The 24669-nt window shown below is 47.5% G+C and overlaps 1 protein-coding gene across 3 annotated transcripts in view; it reads right to left on the minus strand.

Annotated features, from left to right (window-relative positions):
- ZFAT (zinc finger and AT-hook domain containing) overlaps positions 1-24669 on the minus strand; it is a 346703-nt gene that overhangs the window by 308103 nt on the left and 13931 nt on the right. For all 3 annotated transcript variants that reach the window (XM_073679918.1, XM_073679919.1, XM_073679920.1), the window contains exons 2-3: positions 5232-5339; positions 3654-3815 (exon numbers count right to left, since the gene is read on the minus strand). In XM_073679918.1, coding sequence (XP_073536019.1) covers positions 3654-3815; positions 5232-5283 — 214 coding nt within the window. In that variant the 5' untranslated portion in view covers positions 5284-5339. The remainder of the gene's footprint in view (positions 1-3653; positions 3816-5231; positions 5340-24669) is intronic.

Raw genomic sequence — 24669 nt, forward strand, 5'->3', positions numbered from 1 at the left:
ATTGATTATGCAAGAATGGACTGCTATCAGTCAGGATTTGGTACAAAAGTTGATTGAGAGCATGCCAGGGAGAATTACAGAGGTCTTGAAGAAGAAGGGGCAACACTGCAAATATTGACTTGCTGCATTAACTCATTCTAACTGTCAATATAACCTATTGGTACTCATAATATGATTGCAATTATATTTCTGTATGTGATATAAACATCAGACAAACACTAATAAAAACCAGAGGCCAGCAGATCATGTGAAAATATCATTTTGGTGTCATTCTCAAAACTTTTGGCCATGACTGTATGTAGCACATGTTCAGAAGCAGCAGTATGTAGTACTGAGCAGTGTATCTATGAGCCCAGCTCTGGAGTGAGATAAAACACTTACTAGGAAGGTGCAGCACAGTCTCCCTGCTGAACACTGCATTGCTCCTCTACTCCGGCCACTGCCATCTCTCAACTAAACCTGGATAAGGTGGTGTGACGCAGTCTACTATTCTCCAGGTCTCAGCTCTACTTCATCTGTGCCTCCACTACAACAACTCCGCTGTTCAAGCTGTGCTACAACTGGCTCCCACTACTACAACTAAGCTGCTGCTGCTCTGCTACATCGGCTCTACGCTACAGGTCTACACTACAACTCTGCTGTTCCTGTGCGGATACATCTATCTAGTCTTCACTTTTCCACTTCTGCTGGTCAGCTCTGCTTCACTACTGCAATTCACTACAGCTTTGACACTGCTGCGCCCCCCAAAGCCAACAACTCAACCCCCACCACCAATGCGCCCGCGACTCATCCCGGACCACTGCTGCGCCCCCCAGACTCATCCCCCACCAGCGCTGCACCCGCGACTCATCCCCCACCACTGCTGCGCCCGCGACTCATTCCCCACCACCGCTGCGCCCGCGACTCATTCCCCACCACCGCTGCGCCCGCAACTCATCCCGGACCACCGCTGCGTCCGTGACTCATCCCCCCACCACCGCTGTGCCCGCGACTCATCCCCCCCAACACTGCGCCAACGACTCATTCCCTCCACCGCTGCGCCCGCGACTCATCCCCCCAGCACCGCTGCGCCCGCGACTCACCCCTTACCACCGCTGCGCTCGCGACTCATCCCCCTCACCACCGCTGTGCCCGCGACTCATCCCCCCCAACACTGCGCCAACTACTCATTCCCTCCACCGCTGCGCCCGCGACTCATCCCCCCAGCACCGCAGCGCCCGCGACTCATCCCCCCAGCAACGCTGCGCCCGCGACTCATCCCCCCAGCAACGCTGCGCCCGCGACTCATCCCCCCAGCAACGCTGCGCCCGCGACTCACCCCTTACCACCGCTGCGCTCGCGACTCATCCCCCTCACCACCGCTGTGCCCGCGACTCATCCCCCCCAACACTGCGCCAACTACTCATTCCCTCCACCGCTGCGCCCGCGACTCATCCCCCCACCACCGCTGCGCCCGCGACTCATCCCTCCAGCACCGCTGCGCCCGCGACTCACCCCTTACCACCGCTGCGCTCGCGACTCACCCCTTACCACCGCTGCACCCGCGACTCATCCCACCACCGCTGCGCCCGCGACTCATCCCCCCACCACCGCTGCGCCCGCGACTCATCCCACCACCGCTGCGCCTGTGACTCATCCCCCCACCACCGCTGCGCCTGTGACTCATCCCCCCCAACGCTGCGCCAACGACTCATTCCCTCCACCGCTGAGCTCCATGGCCCATTCCCTCCACTGCTGCGCCCATGACTCATCCCCCCACCACCACTATGCCCATGACTCATCCCCGCCAACACTGCGCCCACGACTCATCCCCCACCACCACTATGCCCACGACTGATCCCCCCCACCGCTGCGCTACCACGACTCATTCCCTCCACCACTGCGCCCATGCCTCATCCACCTCCACCGCTGCACCCACGACTCACCCCCCCCACCGCTGCGCCCCACGAGTCATTCCCTCCACCACAGCACCCACGACTCATCTGACCTGCTATCCCTCTTCTCCTTCAATGACTTGATTGGCCGCAGCGGTGATGTTACATTAACAACGCTGCGGCTCTTTCTGGGAACCCCTGATCTCCGCGATTGGCTGCAGAACTGTGATATCATCGCTGCAGCTGATCAAGAAAGACTGGAACAGCAGCGGAGAGGCAGCGCTGGACCCAGGGAGGGCGATTAAAAGCACCCTTTCCTATTTTCATATGTCATGGTGCCTATAAGCTCCAAATAGTTGAAATGGTGCAACCCCTTTAACTGAACACGAACCTACAAGACTGAATTCCTCCTAGTTATGGAGACTTGTAGACATATGTGAATACCTGGCGGCAACGCGGCCTCCGATGCCGATAATAATGGTGGATAGAATCAATTCCAGCTATTAAAATGCAATAATCTTCCGTAATTCCCCCCCAGACACGGGAATTCGGCAGCATTATGAAACGACGAGGCCCTCAAGATCTTTATACCATTTAAGCTAAGTCACATCCTGTAAAACCTTCTATCTAGTAGGGGCCGAGCCCTCGCCTCCCGCCGTAAGAAAGCAAAAACGTCACAAATGGTAGACGCTGCCCGCTACCAATCAGCGATCTTGCCGACACATTTAAACACTGCTGTGCTGATTGGTCGCGGACGCCAGCTACGACCAATCAGCGATTTTGGCGCAAAATTTAAACAACGCTCTGCTGATTGGTCGCGGATGCCAGACGCGACCAATCAGCGAGATTGGCGCCTAATTTAAACAACGCTCTGCTGATTGGTCGTGGTTGCCGGCCTCGACCAATCAGCGATTTTGGCGCCAAATTTAAACACCGCTCTGCTGATTGCGCCCGGTCGGCCGCATACCTATTCTAGAATACCCGATGCGTTAGAATCTGGCCACCATCTAGTTTTACCATATTAATGTACTGAAAAATAATTCCAAAGTGGGGTAAAAAAAAAAAAAACATTTTTTACGCCATTCTCTGTGTGGTAAAAATTACATGGTGACTGGATTATCCAGGTCAGTACAATTCTGGCCATACTAAACTGTTTTTTAAGTTTGTAAACTTTGTGTGGTTTTTTTTTGTTACTTCGATGTTTTAAAAAAAATTCTAAAACTTTTAAAAAAAAAGAAGTTTTTTTTGTGCGCTGAGCTGACGTTTTGAACGCTTTCTATTGCATCTTTTTGGGGAAGTTTGGTGACCGAAAAACAGCATTTCTGAATTTAGATTTTTTTTTTTGTCATTATAATGTTTACAGCTTGGGTTATTTATCATTATAGATTGATAGGTCAAACTTTTACGGAAGCAGCGGTACCAAATGGGTCCCCCCCCCCCCCTTCCCCACTTCAAACCGCTTAATGGGGAAAAGGGGCAAAAATAAATGGGCAAATTTAGAGGTAAAATGTTATAAAAACTTCTTTCTGAATAACAGTATTATCGATCGGACTTGCAGAAATAAGCCAGGAGAGAGGACGGAAAACTTTTCCAAAAAGTGATTACTGCGCAGAGGAAAACTATAGTAATTGTTCTGGAGTAAGCAGCATCCAGTCGCCCTGTTCACACTGAGCTGCAGGACACGAGCGCGAGCCGGAAACGCTCATCCTTTATTCATAGGCATAAAGCTTGTGATCACAGGGAAGGATGAAAAGCTCCGAAAACAAACCTGTATCTCACCTTCTGCGCTCCTGCTGGGCGGCACCAGTGGACGGAGCGGGATGATGATGTGCTCGGGGCTCAGACCCTCTTTGGTGTGATTTTCGGTAACGTGTGTCAGCAGCTCGGGGTGACTGGGAGAGAACAGGTTACACAGCTTACACATGTAGATGGAGCTGGATCCTAAAAAAAGGAAAACAAAAAGGTAAGAAACACTACAGACAACGTCGGCATCATTTCACGCCAATGCGCTTATTTTTCCGCCCTTTTCGGAGGTTATTTCCAGTGCTCTCGTGCGGCTGCTTCTCTCTGCCCGTGGCAGGGTTAGGCTCGTCTGTCTGCAGCTAACCTTCTCTACTACAAAGGGGCAATCTGTCCACAGAAAGCGATCACACGTCACCTAACGATCACTGGGGGTCCGATTCCACAATTTTTCTTCTGCGCGGAGGAGACCACCTTCACACAGTGGCTGATTTCAAGTGGAAGTGATAAGGGAAAGAGGACAGAGTCATGCGAACCCTTCATTCTCTGCACTGGTAGGGGCCCTAGAAGTCAGACCACCGAGTCATCATTAAAAGGGCTTGTCCTGTAAACGACAAATATGACCCATCTCGAGGACAGAGGATAAATGGATGACTGCCGCTGGTCCCTCTGCCAAGACACCCACTAATCTAGAAAACTGGAGTGTGGAGGGAGGGAGGGAGGGGGGTAAAAGTTCCCTATGCAAAGAGCAACAGGGGTGACCTGGAGCACAAATCAAAGGATTGACCAGGAGCAAAAGAGGAAAGAACCCGGAGCAAAAAAGAAGAGAACCTGGGGCAAAAAAGAAGAGAACCCGGAGCAAAACAGAAGAGAACCTGGAGCAAAAAAGAAGAGAACCCGGAGCAAAAAAAGGAGAGAACCCGGAGCAAAAAAAGGAGAGAACCCGGAGCAATTAAATAAGAGAACCTGGAGCAAAAGAGGAAAGAACCCGGAGCAAAAAAGAAGAGAACCTGGAGCAAAAAAGAAGAGAACCCGGAGCAAAAAAGAAGAGAACCTGGAGCAAAAAAGAAGAGAACCCAGAGCAAAAAAAGGAGAGAACCTGGAGCAAAAGAGGAAAGAACCCGGAGCAAAAAAGAAGAGAACCTGGAGCAAAAAAAGGAGAGAACCCGGAGCAAAAAAAGGAGAGAACACGGAGCAAAAAAAGGAGAGAACACGGAGCAAAAAAAGGAGAGAACCCGGAGCAAAAAAAGGAGAGAACCCACAGCAAAAGGGAGAGACCCAGAGCAAAAGGGGGAGACCCAGAGCAAAAGGGAGAGACCCAGAGCAAAAGGAAGAGACCCAGAACAAAAGGGGGAGACCACTGCTCTATTTCTACTCCTATACACAGTTAATGTTCAGACATACTTAGTAACACTTCATTCACACAGGGGACTTGAGACCCCGTTATCTAGGTTGGTGGGGTCAGAGCAGCCAACCAGTCAGCAATCATACTTTTCTCATCCGTCCTGGAGATAAGCAACCACTGCTCCATCCTGGGCGGGCATTACAGGATCGGTGGGGGTCCACAGCGATGCACACGTTATCATTGCTTTGCGCCCCCTCCTCCGGCCGCAGTACCTTCATTCACCCTGGAGACGTCATTGTTGCAGCTGTTCTCCACAGAATGCATTTGGCCGGCGGCTGTACCTCTCCATAGGTGGCAGCGGGACGCTCAACACCAGCAGCCTGCGAGAGAAACAGGAGATTTAGTCATTTATATTAAAAGGGGTCAGACAGGATTAGAAAAACATGGCAGCTCCCTTCCAAAAACAGCGCCACACCTGCACATTGCTTGTGTCTGGTATTGCAGCTCAGCTCAAGTTTAATGAATGGAGATGAATTGCAATGCCGCACGCTACCTGCAGACAGTGGTGGCGCTGTTATTGGAAGAAGGCAGCCAGGTTTTTCATTCTCTTTAATAAATAAAATAAAAAAAATTGAGCATGTCTTTACTTTTATGCATGAGCTCAACCCACGTGGTCCAAACTTCTCCTCCCTCCAGGGCACGTAGCCTGTCATGTGGACTGCTCCAAACAGAAGGGGACCCCAGTGGGCCCTTTACAATCCAATATTTCATCAGGATGCACCCAATTATGTGCTGTTTTGGAGGTTAGAAGTGGTCCCCCTTATCTCGTGGGACCCCGTGTCGCGGCTCAGGTTGCACTACGTTGTCCGTCCCTGTCTTGAGCCAACTCAAATAAAGTTTCACCCACCCCTTGTTGTGGTCCCCTATGGTTCATTTAACCTAAAATAATAAATGAACTGTGTTTTCCTTTTATGCCATTGTTTAAGTAGTTCTCCTTTAACTCTTAAAGCTACAGTGCCAAGAAAAGGTAACAAATAACCACAAAACATACATAAAATACATTTTTGAAGGAATTCGTAACAAGACGTAAAAAACTGTGTCTGAGATCTTATATCTTATGTGATATAATTATCATTATGATCATGAACTTGGTGTTTTATGAGATGGTTATCGCTCAGCCTCTTATTATTATTATTTCACATGTAGAATTGTCCAGGGAAATCGGGAGAAAATCGGCGTATACTAAAGTATCGCTCCTCGTCTCACCTCCAGCCGAAAACATGACGGCCCCCATGACGCCCGCAGACGTTACACCAATCGCTCCTAGAATATAAAGTCCGGTTTCCCTCAGCTGGAAATAACTCGCTGGTTCCAAAAGGGAAAACGCAAATTATCTGAAGAGCTTTCACATACGTGAGGAAGATGAACCTGCGGCAAATCGTGGAGAAATAATCCATAATGAACTGGTACCGGAAGCATTTAGCCAGAGGTGAAAGCGACTACAGCAAAAGGGTCAGGCGAGAAGGCATTCTGCCCCCAATAGAGGACGGGGGTCGGACGGACGAGAAGGCATTCTGCCCCCAATAGAGGACGGGGGTCGGACGAGAAGGCATTCTGCCCCAATACAGGACGGGGGTCGGACAGACGAGAAGGCATTCTGCCCCCAATACAGGACGGGGGTCGGACGAGAAGGCATTCTGCCCCAATACAGGACGGGGGTCGGACCGACGAGAAGGCATTCTGCCCCCAATAGAGGACGGGGGTCGGACGAGAAGGCATTCTGCCCCAATACAGGACGGGGGTCAGACGGACGAGAAGGCATTCTGCCCCCAATAGAGGATGGGGGTCGGACTGACGAGAAGGCATTCTGCCCCAATACAGGACGGGGGTCAGACGGACGAGAAGGCATTCTGCCCCCAATAGAGGACGGGGGTCGGACGAGAAGGCATTCTGCCCCAATACAGGACGGGGGTCGGACAGACGAGAAGGCATTCTGCCCCCAATACAGGACGGGGGTCGGACGAGAAGGCATTCTGCCCCAATACAGGACGGGGGTCGGACCGACGAGAAGGCATTCTGCCCCCAATAGAGGACGGGGGTCGGACGAGAAGGCATTCTGCCCCAATACAGGACGGGGGTCAGACGGACGAGAAGGCATTCTGCCCCCAATAGAGGATGGGGGTCGGACTGACGAGAAGGCATTCTGCCCCAATACAGGACGGGGGTCAGACGGACGAGAAGGCATTCTGCCCCCAATAGAGGACGGGGGTCGGACGAGAAGGCATTCTGCCCCAATACAGGACGGGGGTCAGACGGACGAGAAGGCATTCTGCCCCCAATAGAGGATGGGGGTCGGACTGACGAGAAGGCATTCTGCCCCCCAATACAGGACGGGGGTCGGACGAGAAGGCATTCTGCCCCAATACAGGACGGGGGTCGGACTGACGAGAAGGCATTCTGCCCCAATACAGGACGGGGGTCGGACGGACAAGAAGGCATTCTGCCCCCAATACAGGACGGGCGTCGGACAGACGAGAAGGCATTCTGCCCCCAATACAGGACGGGGGTCGGACGGACGAGAAGGCATTCTGCCCCCAATACAGGACGGGCGTCGGACAGACGAGAAGGCATTCTGCCCCCAATACAGGACGGGGGTCGGACGAGAAGGCATTCTGCCCCAATACAGGACGGGGGTCAGACGGACGAGAAGGCATTCTGCCCCTAATAGAGGACGGGGGTCAGACCGACGAGAAGGCATTCTGCCCCCAATAGAGGACGGGGGTCGGACGAGAAGGCATTCTGCCCCAATACAGGACGGGGGTCAGACGGACGAGAAGGCATTCTGCCCCCAATAGAGGACGGGGGTCGGACGGACGAGAAGGCATTCTGCCCCCAATAGAGGACGGGGGTCGGACGGACGAGAAGGCATTCTGCCCCCAATAGAGGACGGGGGTCGGACGAGAAGGCATTCTGCCCCAATACAGGACGGGGGTCAGACGGACGAGAAGGCATTCTGCCCCCAATAGAGGACGGGGGTCGGACGGACGAGAAGGCATTCTGCCCCAATACAGGACGGGGGTCAGACGGACGAGAAGGCATTCTGCCCCCAATAGAGGATGGGGGTCGGACTGACGAGAAGGCATTCTGCCCCAATACAGGACGGGGGTCGGACTGACGAGAAGGCATTCTGCCCCAATACAGGACGGGGGTCGGACGGACAAGAAGGCATTCTGCCCCCAATACAGGACGGGCGTCGGACAGACGAGAAGGCATTCTGCCCCCAATACAGGACGGGGGTCGGACGGACGAGAAGGCATTCTGCCCCCAATACAGGACGGGGGTCAGACAGACGAGAAGGCATTCTGCCCCAATACAGGACGGGGGTCAGACGGACGAGAAGGCATTCTGCCCCCAATACAGGACGGGCGTCGGACAGACGAGAAGGCATTCTGCCCCCAATACAGGACGGGGGTCGGACGAGAAGGCATTCTGCCCCAATACAGGACGGGCGTCGGACGGACGAGAAGGCATTCTGCCCCCAATACAGGACAGCGGTCGGACGAGAAGGCATTCTGCCCCCAATACAGGACTGGGGCCGGACCGACGAGAAGGCATTCTGCGCCCAATACAGGACGGGCGTCGGACGGACGAGAAGGCATTCTGCCCCCAATACAGGACTGGCGTCGGACAGACGAGAAGGCATTCTGCCCACAATACAGGACGGGCGTCGGACGGACGAGAAGGCATTCTGCCCCCCATACAGGACGGGCGTCAGACGGACGAGAAGGCATTCTGCCCCCCATACAGGACGGGCGTCGGACGGACGAGAAGGCATTCTGCCCCCAATACAGGACGGGCGTCGGACGGACGAGAAGGCATTCTGCCCCCAATACAGGACGGGCGTCGGACGGATGAGAAGGCATTCTGCCCCCAATACAGGACGGGCGTCGGACGGACGAGAAGGCATTCTGCCCCCAATACAGGACGGGGGTCGGACGGACGAGAAGGCATTCTGCCCCCAATACAGGACGGGGGTCGGACGGACGAGAAGGCATTCTGCCCCCAATACAGGACGGGCGTCGGACGGACGAGAAGGCATTCTGCCCCCAATACAGGACGGGCGTCGGACGGACGAGAAGGCATTCTGCCCCCAATACAGGACGGGCGTCGGACGGACGAGGAGGCATTCTGCCCCCGATACGAGACGGAGGTCGGACGGACGAGAAGGCATTCTGCCACCGATACGGGAAGGGGGTCAGATGGACGAGAAGGCATTCCGCCACCGATATGGGACAGTGGTCGGAAGAGAAGGCATTCTGCCGATACGGGGGTCGGTCGGACGAAAAGGCATTCTGCCCCCAATACAGGACGGGGGTCGGACGGACGAGAAGGCATTCTGCCCCCAATACAGGACAGAGGTCAGACTGATGAGAAGGCATTCTGCCCCCAATACAGGACGGGGGTCGGACGGACGAGAAGGCATTCTGCCACAGATACGGGAAGGGGTCGGACGAGAAGACATTCTGCCGATACGGGGGTCGGACGGACGAGAAGGCATTCTGCCCCTAATACAGGACGGGGGGTCGGACGGACAAGAAGGCATTCTGCCACCGATACGGGACGGGGGTCGGACGAGAAGGCATTCTGCCACTGATAAGGGAAAGCGGTCGGAAGAGAAAACATTCTGCCCCCGATATGGGACGGAGGTCAGGCGAGAAGCTGTTTCAGCCGTCAATACGGGAAAGGGTTCGAACAAGAAGGCATTCTGCCCACGATACGGGAGGGAGTTCAGACGAGAATGCATTCTGCCAATAATACAGGGAGGGGGTCAGATAAGAAAGCAGTCTGCCAGTACTACTGAAAAGGGGTCAGAAAACAAGGCATTCTGCCTTTGATATGGAAAGGGGTCAGACGACAAGGCATTCTGCCTTCGATACGATAAGGGGGCGGACGAGAAGGCAGTCTGCCAACGATACAGGAAGGGGAGTCAGACGAGAAAGCAGTCTGCTAACGATACAGGAAGGGGGTCGGACGAGAAGTCAGTCTGCCAGAAATATGGCAAAGGGGTCAGGCAAGAAGGCATTCTGCCACTGGTACAGGAAAGGGGTCAGACAAGAAGGCATTCTGCCTTCGATACAGGAAGGGGGTCGGACAAGAAGGCAGTCTGCCACCGACACGGCAAAGAGGCCAGACAAGAAGGCCGTCAGCCAGCAACATGACAAAGGGGTCAGGCAAGAAGGCATTCTGCCCCCAGTCCGGCAAAGGGGTCAAACGAGAAGGCAGTCTGACAACGATAAGACAAAGGGGTCAGACGAGAAGACTTTCCACCACCGATACGGGAAAGGGATCAGACTAGAAAGCATTCTGCCACCGCTACGGCAAAGGGGTCGGATGAGAAGGCATTATGCCGCGGCCACAGAAAAGAGGTCGGACGAGAAGGCAGTCTACCACTGATACGGGAAAGGGGTCGTGCAAGACGGCATTATGCCACCGCTACAGAAAAGGGGTCAGATGAGAAGGCATTCTGCCACAGATACGGGAAAGGGGTCAGATGAGAAGGCATTCTGCCACAGGTACGGGAAAGAGGTCAGATGAGAAGGCATTCTGCCACAGATACGGGAAAGGGATCAGAAGAAAAGGCCGCGAATATGGATTAAGGGTTGGACCAGAAAAATATTCTATCACCTGAAGGATTTGATTTCTCCGATCCCAATCAGGGATGCCTCGGTCACCATTGAGTAAGGTATCTGAAGGATTGAATGGTCAGGATTTCAGTTTTCTTTGATCCCAAGTGATGCGACAGTGTCAGCTGACATTATGGGAACGTGCTGAAGATGGTGCGCGTGCAGCAGCCGCACCATCCCTGTATCATATATTTAAGACATTTTGTGCTTAGTGCTTAGCACCAGTGTCCCGGAAAATGAGTGCGAAATGCTGCAAAAGGGTTAAACATTGCCATACTGCGTCTGGATCTGCAATCTATTTGCTTCCAAGGATTATCCCTTTAAATGTCACCACGATGAATAAATGGCTCTTCACAAACAATCGACTTGTTCTAAACCGGCAGCAAAGAACTTTATTAATCGTCCTCCGGCATCTGATGGAAACAGCGGCAATATTCCTGTGCTCCGAGCCCGCGAGCTTGTGGGTAGTTTACAGAAACCATTTCTGTTCTAGGACGGCGTAATAGAGAATAAATTACCAGCGGCGGCGCAGAGATCCTTCATCTGAATGATATTGACGGCAAATTGAACTGGAATTTCATCTTCTATTTCAGCGCTAACCGGATTTCAGAGGGACGAGATATCAATACAGTGTGACACCGAGGCAGAGAGGCAAAGTGATGGCAATTACCAGCCAGAGCAGAGGAACAATGGAGGAAAGAACATGACTGACGCCCCCGAGAGGACGGTATACACACAGTATACACTGGGTACGGAAAGTATTCAGACCCCTTTACATTTTTCACTCTTTCTTTCGTTGCAGCCATTTGGTAAATTCTGAAAAGTTCATTTTATCACGGCAGCCCTCCACCTGTTGGACCTTTATGGCAGAGTGGTCCGACGGAAGCCTCTCCTCAGTGCAAGACATATGAAAGTCTGCATAGTTAGCTCAGAAACACATGAAGGACTCCCAGACTATGAGAAATAAGATTCTCTGGTCTGATGAGACGAAGATAGAACTTTTTGGTGATAATTCGAAGCGATATGTGAGGAGAAAACCAGGCACTGCTGATCACCTGCCCAATACAATCCCTACAGTGAAACATGGTGGAGGCAGCCACTGTATATACATATGCACATACAGCACACAACGGATCATTCTCTAGAAGCAAACTCATGAAGCTCGAAAAATGGAGAACAGTGAGTGCAGCTCTGGAGTATAAAACACAATGTAACTCAGGATCAGTAATGTATTGTATGTACACAGTGACTGCACCAGCAGAATAGTGAGTGCAGCTCTGGGGTATAATACTGGATGTAACTCAGGATCAGTACAGGATCAGTAATGTAATGTATGTACACAGTGACTGCACCAGCAGAATAATGAGTGCAGCTCTGGAGTATAATACAGGATGTAACTCAGCATCAGTACAGGATCAGTAATGTAATGTATGTACACAGTGACTGCACCAGCAGAATAGTGAGTGCAGCTCTGGAGTATAATACAGGATGTAACTCAGGATCAGTACAGGATCAGTAATGTAATGTATGTACACAGTGACTGCACCAGCAGAATAGTGAGTGCTGCTCTGGAGTATAATAGAGGATGCAACTCAGGATCAGTACAGGATCAGTAATGTAATGTATGTACACAGTGACTGCACCAGCAGAATAGTGAGTGCAGCTCTGGAGTATAATACAGGATGCAACTCAGGATCAGTACAGGATCAGTAATGTAATGTATGTACACAGTGACTGCACCAGCAGAATAGTGAGTGCAGCTCTGGAGTATAATACAGGATGCAACTCAGGATCAGTACAGGATCAGTAATGTAATGTATGTACACAGTGACTGCACCAGCAGAATAGTGAGTGCAGCTCTGGAGTATAATACAGGATGCAACTCAGGATCAGTAATGTAATGTATGTACACAGTGAATGCACCAGCAGAATAGTGAGTGCAGCTCTGGAGTATAATACAGGAGGTAACTCAGGATCAGTAATGTAATGTATGTACACAGTGACTGCACCAGCAGAATAGTGAGTGCAGCTCTGGAGTATAATACAGGATGCAACTCAGGATCAGTACAGGATCAGTAATGTAATGTATGTACACAGTGACTGCACCAGCAGAATAGTGAGTGCAGCTCTGGAGTATAATACAGGATGCAACTCAGGATCAGTAATGTAATGTATGTACACAGTGAATGCACCAGCAGAATAGTGAGTGCAGCTCTGGAGTATAATACAGGATGCAACTCAGGATCAGTACAGGATCAGTAATGTAATGTATGTACACAGTGAATGCACCAGCAGAATAGTGAGTGCTGCTCTGGAGTGTAATACAGGATGCAACTCAGGATCAGTACAGGATCAGTAATGTAATGTATGTACACAGTGACTGCACCAGCAGAATAGTGAGTGCAGCTCTGGAGTATAATACAGGAGGTAACTCAGGATCAGTAATGTAATGTATATACACAGTGACTCCACCAGCAGAATAGTGAGTGCAGCTCTGGAGTATAATACAGGAGGTAACTCAGGATCAGTAATGTAATGTATGTACACAGTGAATGCACCAGCAGAATAGTGAGTGCTGCTCTGGAGTATAATACAGGTTGTAACTCAGGATCAGTAATGCAATGTATGTACACAGTGACTGAACCAGCAGAATAGTGAGTGCAGCTCTGGAGTATAATACAGGATGCAACTCAGGATCAGTACAGGATCAGTAATGCAATGTATGTACACAGTGACTGAACCAGCAGAATAGTGAGTGCAGCTCTGGAGTATAATACAGGATATAACTCAGGATCAGTAATGTAATGTATGTACACAGTGACTGCACCAGCAGAATAGTGAGTGCAGCTCTGGAGTATAATACAGGATGTAACTCAGGATCAGTACAGGATCAGTAATGTAATGTATGTACACAATGACTGCACCAGCAGAATGGTGAGTGCAGCTCTGGAGTATAATACAGGATGTAACTCAGGATCAGTACAGGATCAGTAATGTAATGTATGTACACAATGACTGCACCAGCAGAATGGTGAGTGCAGCTCTGGAGTATAATACAGGATGTAACTCAGGATCAGTACAGGATCAGTAATGTAATGTATGTACACAGTGAATGCACCAGCAGAATAGTGAGTGCTGCTCTGGAGTATAATACAGGTTGTAACTCAGGATCAGTAATGCAATGTATGTACACAGTGACTGAACCAGCAGAATAGTGAGTGCAGCTCTGGAGTATAATACAGGATGCAACTCAGGATCAGTACAGGATCAGTAATGCAATGTATGTACACAGTGACTGAACCAGCAGAATAGTGAGTGCAGCTCTGGAGTATAATACAGGATATAACTCAGGATCAGTAATGTAATGTATGTACACAGTGACTGCACCAGCAGAATAGTGAGTGCAGCTCTGGAGTATAATACAGGATGTAACTCAGGATCAGTACAGGATCAGTAATGTAATGTATGTACACAATGACTGCACCAGCAGAATGGTGAGTGCAGCTCTGGAGTATAATACAGGATGTAACTCAGGATCAGTACAGGATCAGTAATGTAATGTATGTACACAATGACTGCACCAGCAGAATGGTGAGTGCAGCTCTGGAGTATAATACAGGATGTAACTCAGGATCAGTACAGGATCAGTAATGTAATGTATGTACACAGTGAATGCACCAGCAGAATAGTGAGTGCAGCTCTGGAGTATAATACAGGATGCAACTCAGGATCAGTACAGGATCAGTAATGCAATGTATGTACACAGTGACTGAACCAGCAGAATAGTGAGTGCAGCTCTGGAGTATAATACAGGATATAACTCAGGATCAGTAATGTAATGTATGTACACAGTGACTGCACCAGCAGAATAGTGAGTGCAGCTCTGGAGTATAATACAGGATGTAACTCAGGATCAGTACAGGATCAGTAATGTAATGTATGTACACAATGACTGCACCAGCAGAATGGTGAGTGCAGCTCTGGAGTATAATACAGGATGTAACTCAGAATCAGTAATGTAATGTATGTACACAGTGACTGCACCAGCAGAATAGTGAGCGCAGCTCTGTCGTATAATACTGGAGATAACTCAGAATCAGTACAGGATCAGTAATGTAATGTATGTACACAGTGACTGCACCAGCAGAATAGCGAGTGCAGCTCTGGAGGATAATACAGGATGTAACTCAGGATTAGTACAGGATAAGTAATGTAATGTATGTACACAGTGACTGCACCATCAGAATATTGAGTGTAGCTCTGGAGTATAATACAGGATGTAACTCAGGATCAATAATGTAATGTATGTACACAGTGACTGCACCAGCAGAATAGTGAGTGCAGCTCTGGAGTATAATACAGGAGGTAACTCAGGATCAGTAATGTAATGTATGTACACAGTGACTGCACCAGCAGAATAGTGAGTGCAGCTCTGGACTATAATACAGGATGTAACTCAGGCTCAGTAATGTAATGTATGTACACAGTGACTGCACCAGCAGAATAGTGAGTGCAGCTCTGGAGTATAATACAGGAGGTAACTCAGGATCAGTAATGTAATGTATGTACACAGTGACTGTACCAGCAGAATAGTGAGTGCAGCTCTGGACTATAATACAGGATGTAACTCAGGCTCAGTAATGTAATGTATGTACACAATGACTGCACCAGCAGAATGGTGAGTGCAGCTCTGGAGTATAATACAGGATGTAACTCAGGATCAGTACAGGATCAGTAATGTAATGTATGTACACAGTGAATGCACCAGCAGAATAGTGAGTGCAGCTCTGGAGTATAATACAGGATGCAACTCAGGATCAGTACAGGATCAGTAATGCAATGTATGTACACAGTGACTGAACCAGCAGAATAGTGAGCGCAGCTCTGGAGTATAATACAGGATATAACTCAGGATCAGTAATGTAATGTATGTACACAGTGACTGCACCAGCAGAATAGCGAGTGCAGCTCTGGAGTATAATACAGGATGTAACTCAGGATCAGTACAGGATCAGTAATGTAATGTATGTACACAGTGACTCCACCAGCAGAATAGCGAGTGCAGCTCTGGAGGATAATACAGGATGTAACTCAGGATCAGTACAGGATAAGTAATGTAATGTATGTACACAGTGACTGCACCATCAGAATAGTGAGTGCAGCTCTGGAGGATAATACAGGATGTAACTCAGGATCAGTACAGGATAAGTAATGTAATGTATGTACACAGTGACTGCACCATCAGAATAGTGAGTGCAGCTCTGGAGTATAATACAGGATGTAACTCAGGATCAGTAATGTAATGTATGTACACAGTGACTGCACCAGCAGAATAGTGAGTGCAGCTCTGGAGTATAATACAGGAGGTAACTCAGGATCAGTAATGTAATGTATGTACACAGTGACTGCACCAGCAGAATAGTGAGTGCAGCTCTGGAGTATAATACAGGATGTAACTCAGGATCAGTACAGGTTGAGTGATGTAATGTATGTACACAGTGACTGCACCAGTAGAATAGTGAGTGCAGCTCTGGAGTATAATACAGGATGTAACTCAGGATCAGTAATGTAATGTATGTACACAGTGACTGCACCAGCAGAATAGTGAGTGCAGCTCTGGAGTATAATACAGGAGGTAACTCAGGATCAGTAATGTAATGTATGTACACAGTGACTGCACCAGCAGAATAGTGAGTGCAGCTCTGGAGTATAATACAGGATGTAACTCAGGATCAGTACAGGATCAGTAATGTAATGTATGTACAGTGACTGTACCAGCAGAATAGTGAGTGCAGCTCTGGAGTATAATACAGGATGTAACTCAGGATCAGTACAGGATAAGTAATGTAATGTATGTACACAGTGACTGCACCAGCAGAATAGTGAGTGCAGCTCTGGAGTATAATACAGGATGTAACTCAGGATCAGTACAGGATCAGTAATGTAATGTATGTACACAGTGACTGCACCAGCACAATAGTGAGTGCAGCTCTGGAGTATAATACAGGATGTAACTCAGGATCAGTACAGGATAAGTAATGTAATGTATGTACACAGTGACTGCACCAGCAGAATAGTGAGTGCAGCTCTGGAGTATAATACAGGATGTAACTCAGGATCAGTACAGGATCAGTAATGTAATGTATGTACACAGTGACTGCACCAGCACAATAGTGAGTGCAGCTCTGGAGTATAATACAGGATGTAACTCAGGATCAGTAATGTAATGTATGTACACAGTGACTGCACCAGCAGAATAGGGAGTGCAGCTCTGGAGTATAATACAGGATGTAACTCAGGATCAGTAATGTAATGTATGTACACAGTGACTGCACCAGCAGAATAGTGAGTACAGCTCTGGAGTATAATACAGGACGTAACTCAGGATGAGTAATGTAATGTATGTACACAGTGACTGCACCAGCAGAATAGTGAGTGCAGCTCTGGAGTATAATACAGGAGGTAACTCAGGCTCAGTAATGTAATGTATGTACACAGTGACTGCACCAGCAGAATAGTGAGTGCAGCTCTGGAGTATAATACAGGAGGTAACTCAGGATGAGTAATGTAATGTATGTACACAGTGACTGCACCAGCAGAATAGTGAGTGCAGCTCTGGGGTATAATACAGGAGGTAACTCAGGATCAGTACAGGATCAGTAATGTAATGTATGTACACAGTGACTGCACCAGCAGAATAGGGAGTGCAGCTCTGGAGTATAATACAGGATGTAACTCAGGATCAGTAATGTAATGTATGTACACAGTGACTGCACCAGCAGAATAGTGAGTGCAGCTCTGGAGTATAATACAGGACGTAACTCAGGATGAGTAATGTAATGTATGTACACAGTGACTGCACCAGCAGAATAGTGAGTGCAGCTCTGGAGTATAATACAGGAGGTAACTCAGGCTCAGTAATGTAATGTATGTACACAGTGACTGCACCAGCAGAATAGTGAGTGCAGCTCTGGAGTATAATACAGGAGGTAACTCAGGATGAGTAATGTAATGTATGTACACAGTGACTGCACCAGCAGAATAGTGAGTGCAGCTCTGGAGTATAATACAGGAGGTAACTCAGGATGAGTAATGTAATGTATGTACACAGTGACTGCACCAGCAGAATAGTGAGTGCAGCTCTGGAGTATAATACAGGAGGTAACTCAGGATGAGTAATGTAATGTATGTACACAGTGACTGCACCAGCAGAATAGTGAGTGCAGCTCTGGAGTATAATACAGGAGGTAACTCAGGATGAGTAATGTAATGTATGTACACAGTGACTGCACCAGCAGAATAGTGAGTGCAGCTCTGGACTATAATACAGGATGTAACTCAGGCTCAGTAATGTAATGTATGTACACAGTGACTGCGCCAGCAGAATAGTGAGTGCAGCTCTGGAGTATAATACAGGATGTAACTCAGGATCAGTACAGGATCAGTAATGTAATGTATGTACACAGTGACTGCACCAGCAGAATAGTGAGTGCAGCTCTGGAGTATAATACAGGATGTAACTCAGGATCAGTACAGGATCAGTAATGTAATGTATGTACACAGTGACTGCACCATCAGAATAGTGAGTGCAGCTCTGGAGTATAATACAGGATGTAACTCAGGATCAGTAATGTAATGTATGTACACAGTGACTGCACCAGCAGAATAGTGAGTGCAGCTCTGGAGTATAATACAGGATGTAACTCAGGATCAGTACAGGATCAGTAATGTAATGTATGTACACAGTGACTGCACCAGCAGAATAGTGAGTGCAGCTCTGGAGTATAATACAGGATGTAACTCAGGATCAGTAATGTAATGTATGTACACAGTGATTGCACCAGCTAATGTAGCCTAATAGCTGCTTCCCCCAGCATTCAGCTGTTAGACGGGTGTGCATGCAGGGTGACAGAAGGCCGATTGTCCCAGAACCACATTTTGAAAGATGTTTGACAGGATAAACCCTTTAAAACATTAATGTCAAACTCTGACCCGCAGGGTGGTTTTATATGGCCCACGACATCAGAATCACCACTCCTATGTGGGTCCATTATTCTGTATGGAGGACTTTGTAGGACCCATTATACTGTGTGCTGGTTGGCCGGCGACTTTTTCCAATTTTTTTTCATTTTGGCCCTCTGTGTTTGAGCTTTACATCCCTGCTTTAAAATGTTAGTACAAAGTTAATAAATTATCCAGTAGCCATAGAACAGGGGATAACTTACTGACAGCTGAGACCCCCAGAGACCCTGAGAATGGGGCAGCCCCATCTGAATAAATCAGTGGCCGCACGTGTCCCTCTGCTCCGGTCATTCCCCATTATTTTTGCTGGATACAGTGGAGTGCAGCTCTCGGATTTCTCTGTCAGTCCTTAAGACAATGAATGGAGCGGAGGTCGAGCATGAGCGCTGCCATCCATGTAAAAGACCTGGAAAACCCCTTTAAAGTTCATCCATAAGTTCGACGTGCCAAAATGATAAGGAGCAGGGCTGCAGCGCCCCATCCTCAGGATTGCTGGGGGTCTCCGCAATCCGCAAGTTATCCCCTATCCTACTTCAAGTCACTCAAGTGTCCTGAGATCACGGGGGGCCCTACAACTTTTCTGGCAAAAAGTCGGCAAATGACCAAACCATATAGTAAGGAATGAACACCCCCATCTCTGGGGAGTCCAATGATCGGACTAATCAATCAGATTTATGATGAATTGACGGAGTCCTTATGTCCCGCACTTTATTTTTTAATCTACATTGGGGGTGATTAAGAGCTACATGGGGTTAATGGGGAAAGGCAGAGACCACTCATCAGCTAAAGTGTGCCGCCAACTGCGGGATGTGGAGTCATGCAGCCCCATCTAGTGTCCAGACAAGGGTAGTGCACTGTTACAGAATGGTTTACATCGCCCTGTGTCACCCCAGGACCCCGCAGTCTGGGCGCTCGCTGCATTTCCTGCACTTTTTTACCAGCCGCTCCTACAGACTCGCTCCTTCCAATTTACTCTTACTTACAACCCGCTGAAATCTCACTTTACGGTGAAAGATCGTAAGTGGTGAAAAGTGCGGACGTGACGGTCTAATGAGACAGTCGTGCAACCTGGATCTTATTGTCCGGGAGCACAAGCTCCAGTTTATGAATCCCACCAAACACTGCAAGTCAAAGTAAATCTAAAAAAATATATAAATATATAAATATATATATATATATATATATATATATATATATATATATATAAAAATAAAAAAAATTATATTATATATTTTTTTTTTTTTTTTTTTTTTCTTGCGTACAAAAGTAAAAAACGATGAAAATTTTATATCAATTCCATTATGTGGAATGCAGGAAAAAAAATTAACTAAACTCAAAGCAATGTCTGGATTGATTGTTTTTTTCCTTTGCTTTTTTATTAAGCCACCCACCATTAAAAAAAAAAAAATTCTATATATATTAATGTGTTCTTTCATTGTCACTTTCCGCTGCCATCGTTGCGCTGCGGGGGGGGGGGGGGGGGGGGGATTGTTTGTTTTTTGCAGAAAGTTCTGTTGTTTTTATTGGTATCATTCTGGGGTACGAGCAATTTTTTTTTTTTTTAATTAATTTATTCAGTAATGGGATAAACAAAGGTTCTGGAAAGGTAATTACATGGGTTGTCCAGGACTTTTATATAAATGGCCTATCCTTAAATCTTATAGGTGGGTGGGTGACACTTGGTGCCCCCTCCCATCAGCTGTTCCCAGCGCTGGCCGGTGGTGCTCAGCTCCATCAAGAGTATAGAAGCCGCTTAGTACTGCATATATCCCTCCTTATTGATATGAATAGGGGGAGGATGTGCAGTACCAGCCACGACCACTATACCAATGATGGCGCTGTGCCATACAGCTCCACAACTGAGCACCAGGAGAAGCTGATTGGTGGCGGCGTCGAGTGTCACACCTCCACCAATCAGATATTGCTGATCTATCCTAAGGATAGGCCATCAGCGTAAAAGTCCTGGACAACCCTTTGAAAGTTCATCCACAAGTCCGACATCTACAAAAATGATATGATGAAAACTACAACTCATTCCACAATAATCACCAGCTCGGACGATGTCAAAATGAAAAAAAGGCAAATATAATGCGTTTCATTGTTTATGACCTGAGACCTTTCACAATAAGCCGTCCTGTGCGTACATGAGGGGTAACACGATTTCTGCCCATTATATGACTTGCATTCTGCACTTTTCCTCCCTGCAGGCTGTCTCTGAGCTGGTGGGTGGAAAGAAACTAGTGGCTATACAAAGCACACACATGAGGGATTCCTGCTCCCTTGTCTATATGTAGCATATGTTCAGAAGCAGCAGCAGCAGCAGCAGCATGGAGGACATTACACAGCCATACTGAGCAGTGTAGCTGGGAATCCAGCTCAGGGAGAAGCAGCACCATGGCCTGTGACAGTCCGTCCTGCTCTCCTTCCCTTAAAAGCTGTTTTTCCGGAGAAGAAAGAAGAAGAAAGAAAGAAGAAGAAAGAAAGAAGAAAGAAAGAAAGAAAGAAAGAAGAAAGAAAGGAAAAAGAAAGAAAGAAGAAGAAGAAAGAAAGAAAGAAAGAAAGAAAGAAGAAGAAAGAAGAAGAAGAAAGAAAGAAGGAAAAAGAAAGAAAGAAGAAGAAAGAAAGAAGAAAGAAAGAAAGAAGAAAAAAAGAAAGAAGAAAGAAAGAAAGAAGAAAGAAAGAAGAAGAAAGAAAGAAGGAAAAAAGAAGGAAGAAAGAAGAAGAAGAAAGAAAGAAAGAAAGAAGAAAGAAGAAAGAAGGAAAAAAGAAGGAAGAAGGAAGACGAAAGAAGACGAAAGAAGACGAAAGAAGACGAAAGAAGACGAAAGAAGACAGAAGAAGGAAGAAGAAGAAAGAAGAAAGAAGAAAGAAGAAGAAAGACGAAGGAAGACGAAGAGGAGGAGTAGGGGCTCATAAGTGGAGGAAAAAAAAAGAAAAATCAGATTTCTCTGATAAGACACATTACAAAGTCTCTTCCATTCTCCTTATTGATTTATGTAAAGTTTGCTGAAATGACGACTATTTAAAAACTGATTAGATGTGATATTGTATAATTTATACTGACCCGCCGAATACATCGTCTCTTTCTCATTCCCAGGCAAAAATAAAGATATTTCAGACTTTTGGTCAGTTTTGTTTTTTTTATGCCTGATGTTTTGTCATACTTTAGGTTTGGTTGTTTTTTTTTTCTCTTGGAGAAACAAATTAAAAATAAATAAATAAAAAAATGTAAAGCATGTGTACTTATCCACAAAAAAACACAACTGGGTAAAGGAAGTCTTATTACTGAAAGGGTTAAAATTGAAGAAGAGGCGCTGTAGTTGTATGGTGTAGCACACAATGTATGTTCCTCCAGCCCCACCTAGTGGCCGCACAGGCTCACTACAGCCTCATTGGTGAACTGCAGGGAAAGGAAATGTGATATTTGCAGGTGATCATGTTGGCCACGGGCGGCTCGCGATCCTCCGGAGAGGATGAGTGTTGGCGGCACATCGTGTACATATGTCCGACACTGCGCCGTCGCTCGCTCTTATACAGGACATTACTGATCTCTGTCGTCTGTCCTCCTGTGCACTCACCTCCTTTGCCATTACATTTTATTTTTCACCCCCCACCTTAACATTTTTACAATAGAGGGGGGACCTTAAGAGGTTTTTTTTTTTTCCACTTTCATCAAAGAGGACCCCCGAACACTTTCAGTCATCTAGTGCAGTCCTCACTCTCCCCTGGTCCGCCACCGCATCACAGAGCTCTTGACGTTTCTGAGTATTGGCTACATTAGTGACATAATGACTACAAAGCATATCAACGCTGCAGCCAATCACTGAGCGCAAGGGGCTTGTGTCGTCTACATTGGTGTCTACGCCTCTAAGCTCAACGATAGGCTGCAGCGGTAGTTGTGATGGCACCGCTGCTACAAATCCCAAAAGGACCCGATTCATCATTTCCACCTTCTTTTTAAGTCATCTTTTCTATTATCTTTTGGTATTCGCTTTGCTTTTTCCGCAACAAAGTCTACAAAATAGTGAACGAGGTTCATGAATTTCGCGCAAATCTTCTATTTTTTTTTGTCTTTAACGTTTGACCTCAAATGTAAAAAATTGCAAATGTCACAAAAAACAAAAAAAAAAAAAGGTCAAAAATATCACACGTTTATATGGGGGAGGAATGAGGACTGAAGAAAATTTGAGCAAAAACTTTTTTTTTTTTGCTCCCTGTGGGATGAACGGATCATTTGGGGTTATATATCACTTTAAGATCAATTTTTCTTAAATATTTTTAAATAATAATAATAAAAAAATATATATATTATTTTGTAACCCTTAAAACAACCGCAGAAGAGCTTTTTAGGGTGCCTTCGTTTTTTCACATTGATGAGGATTAAGTGCCCCCCTAGGGGTGAAAAGCTGCAGGTGTCAGCTCCATAGGGCAATCCACACCCTTCGGCATCGGCCACGATAGGTTTTTCCACTGATTGCAGACGTGAAATCCCCTTTATGCTGCGGTCAATTGTGATAGCGGCATTTAGGTGGTTAACACAGGGCTCCCTCTGTACCCTATTAAGACCCAGCGATCGCAATCACGGGTCCCAGAAGTTGCCAGGGCATTCAGAGGTCAGATAATGACCATGGGGTTCGATGGCTTTTTTTTAGGCCGTGCTATAAGTACCTAAATAGTGGAGTGATCAGGCAGAAAAATAATAAGTCCGAAAGTGGCACTAAAAATCGCAAATTGTAAGTATAAACAAAAGAAAAATACAAAATCGCAGTATCGACACGTCCGTAATGGCCCAAACTATGAAACTGACACCGGAAAAATACATTTAAAATAAAAAATATATGTTTTCATCATATTGAAATTAAAAAAAATGGAATAAAAAGCAATCAAAAGGTTGTATGAAAAAAAAAAAAATCACTGAAAACGTCATTTTGTCCTAAAAAAAAATTTATATACCGGATTTTTCGGACAATAAGACGCACCAGACCATAAGACGCACCTAGGTTTTAGAGGAGGAAAATAGAAAAAAAAATGTAAGCAAAGAATGTGGTCATGATGAACTGTTAATGGGGAGGGGGTCTGCTGCTGACACTGGTATAGAGGTAATGTCCCCCAATTCTGTTACTATTCCCCATCCTGGTATACATGGCCCGCTCCTTCCTGTTGTAAGTGGCCCTCATCCCCATACTGATATGCACGGCACCCTTCATCCCTCTTCCTGGTATGTGTGGCACCCTTCATCCCTCTTCCTGGTATGTGTGGCACCCTTCATCCCCATACTGATATGCACGGTACCCTTCATCCCTCTTCCTGGTATGTGTGGCACCCTTCATCCCTCTTCCTGGTATGTGTGGCACCCTTCATCCCTCTTCCTGGTATGTGTGGCACCCTTCATCCCTCTTCCTGGTATGTGTGGCACCCTTCATCCCTCTTCCTGGTATGTATGGCACTCTTCATCCCTCTTCCTGGTATGTATGGCACTCTTCATCCCTCTTCCTGGTATGTATGCCACCCTTCATCCCTCTTCCTGGTATGTATGGCACCCTTCATCCCTCTTCATCCCTCTTCCTGGTATGTATGGCACCCTTCATCCCTCTTCCTGGTATGAATGACAGCCTTCATCCCTCTTCCTGGTATGTATGCCACCCTTCATCCCTCTTCCTGGTATGTGTGGCACTCTTCATCCCTCTTCCTGGTATGTGTGGCACCCTTCATCCCTCTTCCTGGCATGTATGGCACTCTTCATCCCTCTTCCTGGTATGTATGGCACCCTTCATCCCTCTTCCTGGTATGTGTGGCACTCTTCATCCCTCTTCCTGGTATGTGTGGCACCCTTCATCCCTCTTCCTGGTATGTATGGCACTCTTCATCCCTCTTCCTGGTATGTATGGCACTCTTCATCCCTCTTCCTGGTATGTATGCCACCCTTCATCCCTCTTCCTGGTATGTGTGGCACCCTTCATCCCTCTTCCTGGTATGTATGGCACCCTTCATCCCTCTTCCTGGT

Source organism: Phyllobates terribilis, unplaced genomic scaffold (genome assembly GCF_046119375.1).
Source record: "Phyllobates terribilis strain yellow unplaced genomic scaffold, ASM4611937v1 Scaffold_4__5_contigs__length_816908805, whole genome shotgun sequence".
NCBI classification, from domain to species: Eukaryota; Metazoa; Chordata; class Amphibia; order Anura; family Dendrobatidae; genus Phyllobates; species Phyllobates terribilis.